The sequence below is a fragment of the Salvia splendens genome, chromosome 8 (assembly GCF_004379255.2).
Source record: "Salvia splendens isolate huo1 chromosome 8, SspV2, whole genome shotgun sequence".
In the NCBI taxonomy this organism is placed as follows: domain Eukaryota; kingdom Viridiplantae; phylum Streptophyta; class Magnoliopsida; order Lamiales; family Lamiaceae; genus Salvia; species Salvia splendens.
The window spans coordinates 9218574-9230853 of NC_056039.1; the positions used below are offsets into that span (position 1 = coordinate 9218574).

A 12280-nucleotide genomic window follows, 5' to 3' on the forward strand; every position below is an offset into this window, starting at 1 on the left:
ATTTTACTTCACTCTTATTCTGATTTTACTTCACTCTTGTTCACAAAACACATCACTCTTATTCTGATTTTACTTCACTCTTGTTCACAAAACACATCACTCTTACTCTGATTTTACTTCACTCTTGTTCACAAAAGACATCACTCTTATTTTGATTTTACTGTTCAAAAAAGAGTGAAGTAAAATCACATCCACAAGTAACCTTCCTTATTCATTCTGCAAATTACTTGCTTTTTACAGAGAGGAGGAGCAACCAAAGATTTGAGCCTCAAAACATTATACAAGCAATATAAGCACTGCCAAACTTCACATTTTATCAATTCATCAACACAACTTAGCCACGTATGAGATATTCCCCTTCTTTCTGAAGCATTTACAGTACAGTACAACATCCTCGGTGGCCTTCTTCCTGATGGCGGCGGCGGAGAGGTCCTGGTGGCAGTACTCGGGGACGCAGTCGGGGACGTTGAGGCGGGCGGTGGGGCCGCGGAGGAGGAGATGGCGGTGTCGTATGCGCGGGCGGTGGCGACGTGAGAGGAGTAGGAGCCCAGCCAGATTCTGGAGCGCTTGTTGGGCTCCCTGATCTCCGCCACCCATTTCCCCCACTTGCGCATCTGAATCCCGCGGTATGGCTTCTTCTCCGCCGCCTGCTTCCGCTTGCTCAGATTCTCGGAGCTCAACGAAGAATTCGTTCTTAAACGAATTGAATTTGTGAATTTGCCAATGACATTATTTTAGCTGCAATGACAATTATACCCCCGCCTTGTTATTGTGGAGTAAATTTGTGATTGAGGGAATTAATTTCTCCTTAAATTAGAAAATTACATGTATTAATACTAGCCCTTGATTTTCTTGATCTTGTGGCTATGATTTGTTCTCTAGTTATATGGTTAAGAGGTGTTTGCCATAGATCATGACCCTATATATATATATATATATATATATATATATATATATATATATATAGGGTAGTGATCTAGAGCAAGAGCCCTTTAAACCTATAACTAGAGAACAAATCATAGCCACAAGATCAAGAAAATCAAGGGCTAGTATTAATACATGTGATTTTGGAATTTAAAGGAGAAATTAGTTCCATCTATCACAAATTTACTTTACAATAACAAGGAGGGGGTATAATGGTCATTGCACAGAAAAAATAGGTTCCGTAAATTTTTATCTCAATCTCTTCTGCAAATTCCCTCATCTTCCCGCTTCATACTACTCTTGGGGGTTGAGATCGCGAGTCCGATTCAAATCGTAATGTTGCGGGCTGAGATTGAGATCCTGAGCGATCTTGGAGATGTCAAGAGGGTCGATGGAGTTGGCTATGTCGATATCGGCCGAAACCGGCGAGACCATTTCTGAGTTTTCGTGTTGCCTTTCTCATTCTGTCTCTCAGTTTCCGTGATGGTGAGAAAGTGGAGGAGCGTGATTGTGAGAGGGGGAAGTATTTGAAAATAGGCACACGTTGGCGTCATGGTCGTCAATATGCAAACGACGCCACTTATCTGTCAACATAAATTGTTTCACTGTTTGGATTAAGCATTATTTAATCAGTAGGCTTACTTAATTATCATTAATGACAGGAGAGAAGTGTCTTATGGATTCAAACTTTATTTTTGATGATCTACTTTTATAAATATTTTTGCTATCATGTCACTTTATTTAAAGGCTAATTGATAGTTCAACTTTCACTGATTGTAATTAATGTTTTATCAAGGGGTGTTTAGCTAAAAGCATATTGAACATTTCAATCTTGGGAAAATGATCTTACTCATATAGTGATGTGTTTTATAAACAAGAGTGAAGTAAAATCATAATAAGAGTGATGTGTTTTGTAAACAAGAGTGAAGTAAAATCAGAATAAGAGTGATGTGTTTTGTAAACAAGAGTGAAGTAAAATCACAGTAAGAGTGATGTGTTTTGTAAACAAGAGTGAAGTAAAATCAGAATAAGAGTGATGTGTTTTGTAAACAAGAGTGAAGTAAAATCAGAATAAGAGTGATGTGTTTTGTAAACAAGAGTGAAGTAAAATCAGACTAAGAGTGATGTGTTTTGTAAACAAGAGTGAAGTAAAATCAGACTAAGAGTGATGTGTTTTGTAAACAAGAGTGAAGTAAAATCAGAATAAGAGTGATGTGTTTTGTAAACAAGAGTGAAGTAAAATCATAGTAAGAGTGATGTGTTTTGTAAACAAGAGTGACGTAAAATCAGAATAAGAGTGATGTGTTTTGTAAACAAGAGTGAAGTAAAATCAGAATAAGAGTGATGTGTTTTGTAAACAAGAGTAAAGTAAAATCAGAATAAGAGTGATGTGTTTTGTAAACAAGAGTGAAGTAAAATCAGACTAAGAGTGATATGTTTTGTAAACAAGAGTGAAGTAAAATCAGACTAAGAGTGATGTGTTTTGTTAACAAGAGTGAAGTAAAATCAGAATAAGAGTGATGTGTTTTGTAAACAAGAGTGAAGTAAAATCAGTCTAAGAGTGATGTGCTTTCTTAACAACCGTGAAGTAAAATCACGCTAATAGTGACGCGTTTTGTTAATAGCAGTGAAGTAAAATCATGCTAATAGTGATGTGTTTGTTAACAACAGTGAAGTAAAATTGGCCATATTTAATTCATTGTGGTCTCTAAAAAGTAAAAACAATTATAAGTACTTGCTCCCCAAGCTCCATCCTTTCTTTTTCTTAGTATAATATTTCCACCATTCAACTCTATCCATACTAATTATGTATGCACCGAACGAAATTATTTTTTGAAAATCTCTTCAAACTAAACAATTTACATTTCATAAAATGAACAATTGATCAAGCTTGGGACCAAAGGCCACCTACCAATATACATACATGATACATCCCCTTTCATCACCACATTCTCATACCACAAACCTTACTTCCAACAATGCCATCCAAAAAACACAAGCCCAAGAAATCATCCATCACTAACACACCGCAGCCGCTGCCGTATCGCTCTCAACAACAGTGTCCTTGGACGGAGTTTCTCTCAACTAACATCACCGCCGCACACAATCCGTGGCGCACCAACGCAGCTCCGCTCCCGCTGTCACCAAATCACGGCTACCACCACCAACATCAACACGATGCGACGCCCATCACAACCAACCGCCCCAACTCTGCCACGTCGCCAGTGCCTGCATCAGCGCCGCCCCAAATCGAAGGAGATTTGATCGCAGATTTGGAAGGAGAAAGAAAGGAAATCACGTAAATTTGAATTTGATAATGTAATTTCCAAAAATACCCTTGGCCTATTTTATATTATTAAAATAAATAATATTTGTTCCATTAAGATGTGTGGCTGAGATTTGTTCTCTAGTTATACACTTAAGATTAGTTATATCTTGATCACTCCCCTATATATATATATATATATATATATATATATAGGGTTTTGATCTATGCAAAACTAGATTTAAATACAGAAACGCAGAACAATATCATAATTAGGTCACTTTTAGGTCATAATTAGGTAATTTTTAGGTCATGCTAACAAAGCATGACCTAAAACGATCTTAGCATGACATTAAACCCAAATATTATAATATGACCTAAAATTGCTTAATTATGACCTTCCGTATTTTTTGTTAATTATTGACCATTAGATCATCTAATCCTAGGGCCAAGATTTGGTCTGCATTTCTGGATTTAAACACATACTTATTTTGATCATCTCCCTATATATATATATATATATATATATATATGAAAATGATCAATACAAAACTTGATCTCAATACAAAATCCAGACCAAATCCTGACCATGAGATTTGACAATCCAATGGTCAATAATTAAACAAAAACACGGAGGGTCATTGTAAAGCAGTTTTAGGTCATATTATAAACTTTGAGTTTGAGGTCATTTTAAGATCATTTCATGTCATCCTTACTATAATGACGTAAAAATAAGCTTACAATGACCTAAAAATGACTTTTGTATGCTTGGTTCTGCATTTTTGTATTAAGAATGGTTTTGCATGGATCAAAACCCATATATATGAAAAGCCGGCGAGTGGGCGTCACGCCCCAACCGCTGCTCGCCACGTGGCCGACGCGACGGAGCTTCCACATCGATGTCTCGATGCGGTCTCGTCTCGCCGGGACGAGACCGAGCCCGCATCGAGACACCGATGCGGATGCTCTAATTAAGCTACCTGGGCTGGGTGGAAACGCTCCATTCACTCCAGAAACCTGACCCAGCTCGGGTCACTTCAAACACCAAATCTACCTGAGCCGGGTAAACTTACAAATTTAAGGACCATTGACTATTTAATTACTAGTACTATGTGTAAAATTAGAATTAATTTATTGAATACTTTACTGAATATTATTATTAGAATTATTGTTATATGTATATGTAGTTACAAAAAACTTGTTAATGTCAAAACTTTCATTTTCTATAAATTTATGAGTAGCTTCGTTTCGATATCATTGCGAAATTAATGATTCTGATCACGTCAATCAGACGATCTCATGCATGTTTAAACTATATTTATTTATATTGTCTTATATAGAGGATTAAAGTGTATAGATTGACCACCGAGTCTAAGTTTTGCAGAAATTAAACTATTTACACTATACATATGAAGTAAAATTTTGTAAAAGATTATGATTAGGTAGAGAAGAAGGAAATGAGGCGGATATTGAACTCAAAAAAACACCGCCAATGAACTTGGAGAGATGAACGTCTAGAAACCCATAAACACTGATGACTTTTTGCTAGGGTTTTATGAGAGTAAAGAGTTATGCATGAATGTAAATTGCTAGTCTTATTTATCATCTAATACATTGCGAATCAATTTTCAAATGAAACCGCGTCTGGGAAGGAAGACAAAAATATTCCTACGACGGAGATTCAGTTGCTAATTAATGGAATGTGTCTAATTCGTTCTACACCATTTAAACACTAACCTAATATATACAATTACTTCTATTTCATTCATGCCCCTATATATAAATATATATTTTCACGATATAATGAAAACTTTTACTAGTTTTTTATTTTGTAAAAATGGGACTATCTATTATAATGGATACATTTGTTTATTGGTAAATAAACCTATTAGATATTACTATTGCGATCTATGTACAAACACTTTTGAAATATGAATAGATAAATGAGTTGTGACACACAAATTACATATCTATACATAAACAATTCGCCACTCAATATATGCATCATTTTCCCATTTTGATTCATCTCTTGTTAAATATCTAATTCACTTTTTTTTATATCATAGGGAAATAATATGCTACATATTCTATGTGAATATCATCCATATTCGACTCATGTTTAGCATTTTTTGTTTTGTTTTATATATTTAGTTTAATTTTAATATATAAAAATATGTTATTTAAATTTATAATTTCATAAAATTCTTATAAATGAAAGTTTAATTTATTGTTTTATTCATTTATTTAAAGTTATAGAGAAAATAAGTAAATCAAACTTTGATTTTATAAGTAAATCAAACTTTGATTTTATGAATTTGTGAAATAAAAACTTCAATAACATTTTTTAATGTAAGAATTAAACTAAATACATATGTACAAAACAAATAATTTGTGTTAAATAGAGTGGTGTTCACAGATATATATCATATAATTTCGTACTTATAAAATTCATATATAAAAATAAAATTCATGCTATAACTTGTTACATTTATATTTCTTCGTATTTCTTAATATTGTAAAGAGTGAAGGTGAGAGACATGGGGGTGTTCGGTTGTCAAAATTAAATCTCATGATTAAATATATATCATGTTTGGTTCATAAGATTGAACCATACAACTTAATCCTAGATGGATAGCCTCATGATAATATATCATAGCCTTCCCTTCCAACTAAAATAATCTCACAGCTTTATCCTAGATGGATAATCTCATTAGTCATGACAACCGAACGCCACCGTAGTATATTAGTATATGGAGTATGAAAAAAACACGAAAGATAGCCATTTAAAGTAAATTCGAGTTTCCAAACGATGAAGAAGGTTCCAAAAATATAAAATCCCTCAAAAGAAAGTTACAACAGTAAACCAGGAGAGAAAGAGAGAGGAGAGAGAGCTTGAATATAGGTGAGGCATTAACCACAAGCGGCAGTTTGTAATTGCACTACAAATGCAAAGAGCGAACGTGTCGCCTGCAGATTCTTCTTCTTTTGGAAGATGAGCTAACTCCCTCTCCCTCTCTCCATCTGTGTATATCCTCCACTGAGTCACAAGGTTCTGTTACTTTTTGGTTGATTTTAAATTAGGGTAAATTGATTAAGCAGCAGCAGCAGTCGGTTATCCATCACCGGGTCAAATTTACCACCTAGTATTAAGGGAATTTGTTTATTTATTCACAAAATTAAGCATATAGCCATAGTGAATAATATCCCCAGACTACTTTTGGAAACAAAATATAAATATGGCAGCTTAATACGGCTCACTCTGTGTTTAATCACCACATCGCCTCTCTCTCTCTCTCTGCACAGTAGTAGTTGCAACAAAAACCCTAAATGGCCTTCTTTGCGAGAACGATTCGCCGCCATATTCATACTTTATAGTAACTTATGACCTTTCTCACTTCTTCTTCTTCTTCTTCTTCAAACTTGTTTAAATGAACATGACCCGTTGCCCAACACTTAATTTATTGTAGTTTATCTGTTATTATGAGATGAGTGCTTTTCCTTTATATTTGATCGTGACGGCTCTATTCATCTTCAGGAACTGAGCCAAAAGGTTGGTTTTTATGAGCTCAAAGCTTTGTATTATTTTCCAATTTGCTCATGTTTTTATGGATTAGTCATGTTCCATTATTGGTAGAGCTCTAGGGTTTCGAGGGTTGGTATCTGTTGCTTTGCAATTGGATTAACTTTAGCTTTGTTTCTTCTTGTAATGAACAGTGAATTTGTGAATAAACATGTTACCCGAAATGGGTAGGAGGCCGATTGTTGGAAATAGTGAAAATTCATATCCGGATGAGTTTGAGCAGGAAATAGGGATGTTGCTCCGTGAACAGAGGAGGCAAGAGGCTGATGATCTTGAAAAGGAGCTTAATTTGTATAGAAGTGGATCAGCTCCACCGACAGTGGATGGCTCACTAAGTGCAGTTGGTGGGTTGTTCAACCATGGGGCCAGTGGTGGCACTGCTGAAAGTGGAGCTGGTGTTAGTGCAGCAATCGCTGAGTTTGCAAGAAATAATAATGGTAACGGGTTCATGTCCGAGGAGGAGCTTAGGTCTGATCCTGCGTATTTATCTTACTATTACTCGAATGTTAATTTGAACCCACGGCTGCCGCCTCCTCTGTTGTCAAGAGAGGATTGGCGGTTTGCTCAGAGGCTACAAGGAGGGAGTTCTGCTATTGGGGATAAGAGGAAGGTGAACAGGAGTGACAGTGGCAATGGTGGGAGATCCCTCTTTTCGATGCCCCCTGGTTTTAATCTGAAGAAGCAAGAAAGTGAGAATGAGGACAAACTGCAGGGTTCTGTAGAGTGGGGTGGTGATGGACTTATTGGTTTGCCTGGATTAGGACTAGGTAGCAAGCAGAAGAGCCTGGCAGAGATTTTTCAGGTTAGCGATTTTCATTATACCTTTATTTGTATGCTCCTTTTCTTCTCATTATATTTGTATCTGAAGTTTATTGCCACGCTTGCAGATTTTGTTGCATCAGAGTGTTGTAGTTCTCTGCTCAGTTGTTGAGAATTTCATTGAATATGCTCCTTTATCATTTTATCTCACAGGTTCATTTCACATTTCTTTAAACTTGATGCTTCCTAAGACACAACTTAGGATTATTCAAAGAATTTAGCGTCCACAGTTTTGTTTCTGATACATTCGTAGTATTGAAGACTATTCAGCAGTTCCCCCCGACATAACAGCTTTAGCGTTAATGTACCCAAGAAAACTTTTTATTTGTTCCCGCTTGTGTCCCTATCACTGGATTCCTTTTTTTTGATTAAACTACTGCAAGCACAACATGATGAAATTGTACCATGAGCTCTAGAATTTGGCATGCTTGCATATTATATGTATGCCTCCTAGTAACTTGTAATAAATTTGGTTTTTATCCATGAGGATTTCTGGCACAGCCCCAAGATGCTAGCACTTTGAAATGTAGATTTATCATCTTTTGACTCTTGAGTACTCATGAACCCATCGCTTAACTAGACAATGTGTGTATGGTTTCGTATAGCCACATGCTTTCTGATTTATCCTGATGAGTTTGGTGGTCATGAACCCACATGCTTTCTGAATTTAAGGTCATGTTCTGTTTTCATCTTGAATGAATATATGCAGCCATGATCATATGCTAGTCTTCTTGCTTTATTATGCTTCTTTAAGAAGCTTTCTAATTGGCAGGAAGAGTGTTTCATATTTGAACTTCTAAGCTCCCCTCCTCAGTTTCAAATATAAATGCTTTGTATTTCAAAACATCCCTTGGGAGTCATTTATGTGCTGCATCTGTCAGTGAGCGGAGGGCCAGTGGGTACTTGCTAGCAACTTCAATCAGAACACATTAAATCCTGCATTCTCCAGCCCTTTTGATATAGTCTAAATTCTTAATATCTATGCAGGATGACATGAACCGTGCTACTCCCGTTCCCGGACACCCTTCTCACCCAGCTAGCAGAAATGCTTTTGATGAAAATTCTAGTGCTATGGCTTCAACAGGGGCTGAGTTAGCTCATCTGCGTCGGGAATTGTCTTCATCTGATCTAGTACACTCAACTTCATATACACTGACCTCATCTGCTCCTCAGCACACAGGAACAGCTGCGTCATTCTCTTATGCTGCTGTCTTGGGCGCATCCTTGTCAAGAAGCTCAACTCCTGATCCTCAACGCATCGAAAGAGCACCAAGTCCTTGCCCAACTCCCATTGGTGGAGGCAGGGGGGGAAATTCAGAGAAAAGAAACATAAATAGTCCTAACTCTTTCAATGGTGTAGCTTCCCATTCCAATGAACCTGCTGATCTTGCGGTTGCTTTATCTGGCTTGAACCTTTCAAATGGCATCGTGGATGAGGAGAATCATTCATCCTCCCAGATTGAGTCGGATGCTGATGACCACAATAATTATTCTTTTAATCTTCAGGGAGGCCAGAATAACACTAGGCAACAATCTTATAAGAAGAAACATGAAGCTGGGCCATATAATATGTATACTGTTCCCCAGGCAGGTAAAATAATGCCTTCTGATTCTGGTATGAGAAATGGAGGTGGATCAGATTTAAACGGTAATCATTCTTTTCAATCTGAGCTGCACAGAAATGTTGTCCCTTCTAATAATTCATACCTGCAAGTTTCTCCTAATGCTGCAGCTAATGGCGGGGGAGGTGGAATTTCTCAGTATCACCATCTGGATAGTCCTAACTCATCATTTTCGAATTATGGATTAAGCGGGTACCCTATGAGTCCAATATCAGGTCAACTTGGTGGGTCTAATTTGCCACCATTGTTTGAAAACGCTGCTGCTGCATCAGCTATGGCTATACCTGGGATGGACTCTAGGATGTTGGGGGGATCAAATATGGGTGCTGCTGCTGAGCATAGCCTTGGAAGATTAGGAAATCAGGTTCTGGGTAGCGCCCTGCAGGCACCTTGTGTCGACCCTATGTATCAGCAGTATATGAGAACCGCTGAATATGCTGCACAAGTAACCGCTCTCAATGATCCTTCTTTCGATAGGAACTATATGGGTAACTCATACATGGACCTGCTCCAGAAAGCCTATCTTGCGAATATGATATCTCCTCAGAAATCTCAATATGGTGCTCCATTGGGTGGTAAAACAGGTGTATCTAGCCCTCATGGTTACTATGGGAATCCTGCTTTTGGGCTCGGAGTGTCATATCCTGGAAGTCCCCTGGCTAGTTCAGTAATTCCTAATTCTGGAGGCCTTGGTAGCCCTCTAAGGCATGGAGACTTCAATGTCAGATACCCTGGTGGGTTAAGAAATGTTCCCGGGAGCATAATTGGACCCTGGTCCTTGGATAACATGGATAGTACTTTTGCTTCTTCACTGCTGGAAGAGTTCAAGAGCAATAAAGCAAAGTGCTTTGAACTTTCAGAGATTGTTGGTCATGTCGTTGAATTCAGGTAATACCTTATTATAATTTCTTTTCATTTGTGAGGCTCTTGATTTTTGACTTTTAATGTCTACATCTTTTGCCAGTGCTGATCAATATGGAAGCCGATTCATTCAACAAAAGCTTGAAACTGCAACAGTAGAAGAGAAGAACATGGTTTTTGAGGAAATTTTTCCACAAGCTCTTGCATTAATGACTGATGTGTTTGGTAATTATGTAATCCAAAAGGTACAAAGTTCTGTGACTAGTTGTAGTTGATACGGGTGGTCCTTTTTCACTTCACTTCATTGTATCCTCTTCGTTAATCCAATGGTATACTGAATTTTTATGCATTGCCAGTTCTTCGAACATGGTATGGCATCTCAACGAAGAGAGCTGGCTGGCAAGCTTTTTGGTCATGTACTTAACCTAAGCCTCCAAATGTATGGTTGTAGAGTGATCCAAAAGGTAACATCAGCGTTGGATTTACACATTCAAAAAATGAAATGGCTGTTTGTGTCAATCTTCTTTTCATTTGTCAAATCAAGAGATCCTTCCAATAATAATCACTGTCTGATTATGTAGGCAATAGAAGTTGTCGATGTGGATCAAAAGATCAAAATGGTGGAGGAGCTGGATGGGCACGTCATGCGTTGTGTTCGTGATCAGAATGGGAATCATGTTATCCAGAAGTGCATCGAGTGTGTCCCAGAGGAGCATATTCAGTTTATTATCTCAACATTCTATGATCAAGTTGTGACCCTCTCGACCCACCCTTATGGTTGCCGTGTGATTCAGGTTACCAAGAATTGTTTAGATGTCTTCAAGCTTGTATTTGGGATTATGTTCAAAGAGTTAATGCATAACATTTGATGCTTCCAATTATGCAGCGAGTTTTAGAGCACTGTAAGGATGAAACTACCCAGAGCAAAGTTATGGAAGAAATTTTGGGATCTGTAAGTATGCTGGCACAAGATCAGTATGGGAACTATGTTATTCAGGTTTGTAATTTCTTGCGACTTTTTAAGCACAGTGATGTGTCATTAGTTTACGTAGAAAAATTTTATTCTTTTCACTGACTGCTTTGTATGATGATTCTATAGCATGTACTGGGGCATGGAAAGCCACACGAGCGATCAACCATCATTCAGGAATTAGCTGGGAATATTGTCCAGATGAGCCAACAGAAGTTTGCATCAAATGTTGTCGAAAAATGCTTAACATTTAGTGATCCTAGTGAACGCCAACTGTTGGTGAATGAGATGCTTGGAACAACTGATGAGAATGAGCCTCTTCAGGTTAGTTGCATACTTTCTTCCCCTTGCACAGTTTTTGGATAGTATTCTTCAGAAATGGAAAAATCCAGCTTTGATCCTTTATACAGAATTTTGATATGCCTAGATGAGTGTATGAACTAATGGTTTCCTGAACTTGTCTTTTCTCACTCTGCCCTCAATCAGGCCATGATGAAAGACCAATTTGCAAATTACGTTGTACAGAAAGTTTTAGAAACTTGTAGTGATCAGCAGCGTGAATTGATCATGTCAAGAATAAGAGTCCACTTGAACGCATTAAAGAAATACACATATGGGAAGCACATAGTAGCCCGTGTGGAGAAACTTGTTGCTGCTGGGGGTATGTAGATTCTCAATGTCTCCCATTTCCTGATCGGCCACACCACTATATAACTAACTAACCATTGTTTTCTATTTCTTTGATGGCAGAGAGGAGAATTGCTGCTCAGACCCCAATAGCGTAGACGTGTAGTAGGAAAGAAAGAAGTTGTACAGCTAACCGAGGCTAGTTTGGGCTACCTCTCTTTCTCGTCTTTCTTTCTTAAGCTTTTGATGATGAGGTTATAAGCTGCTGATTGCAAATAAAGCTGTTACCTGTACATTGTGTAGTGTTGAGTTTATAGGTAGAGAGAGTCTAGTAAGAGCTGAGGCCCCAATTGTGCTGCTGCTGATGCTGAGGAGAAGATTCGAAATTGACAATACTGATGGATGCCGAGGGTGTAATATAGTGCAAAGTGACTGTACAAAATTATGCCATTTTCGAGAGTTGAAGTTGCTTTTCTATGTAAGGCTGAGAGGATTGCTATGTATGGTAATTTACAATTTTAAATCTCACTTGGCCAAGTACATTACATCTTCATTTATCCATTTCCTTTTTTTCTCGACTCCTTGAGAATGTAAAGCAAATCTAGAGGAAA

The 12280-nt window shown here is 37.5% G+C and overlaps 1 protein-coding gene and 1 pseudogene across 3 annotated transcripts; one reads left to right on the top strand and one right to left on the bottom strand.

Moving 5' to 3' along the window:
- Positions 1 to 200: 200 nt before the first annotated feature.
- LOC121745708 lies at positions 201 to 1359 on the bottom strand (annotated as a pseudogene).
- Positions 1360 to 6137: 4778 nt separating this feature from the next.
- LOC121743300 (pumilio homolog 2-like) lies at positions 6138 to 12226 on the top strand. 3 transcript variants are annotated; one of them, XM_042136561.1, is made up of 11 exons: positions 6138 to 6740; positions 6905 to 7572; positions 8577 to 9237; positions 9322 to 10099; positions 10176 to 10317; positions 10429 to 10536; positions 10654 to 10866; positions 10959 to 11069; positions 11172 to 11366; positions 11529 to 11703; positions 11793 to 12226. In XM_042136561.1, the coding sequence occupies exons 2-11, from the start codon at positions 6922 to 6924 to the stop codon at positions 11825 to 11827; spliced, it is 3069 nt and encodes a 1022-aa protein (XP_041992495.1). In that variant the 5' UTR covers positions 6138 to 6740; positions 6905 to 6921; the 3' UTR covers positions 11828 to 12226. The 3 variants fall into 3 exon arrangements, with proteins under 3 accessions (XP_041992495.1, XP_041992494.1, XP_041992496.1); XM_042136560.1 differs by having other exon boundaries at positions 8577 to 10099; XM_042136562.1 differs by lacking the exon at positions 6138 to 6740 and adding an exon at positions 7658 to 7742 and having other exon boundaries at positions 7433 to 7572; positions 8577 to 10099.
- The last annotated feature ends 54 nt before the right edge of the window (positions 12227 to 12280 follow it).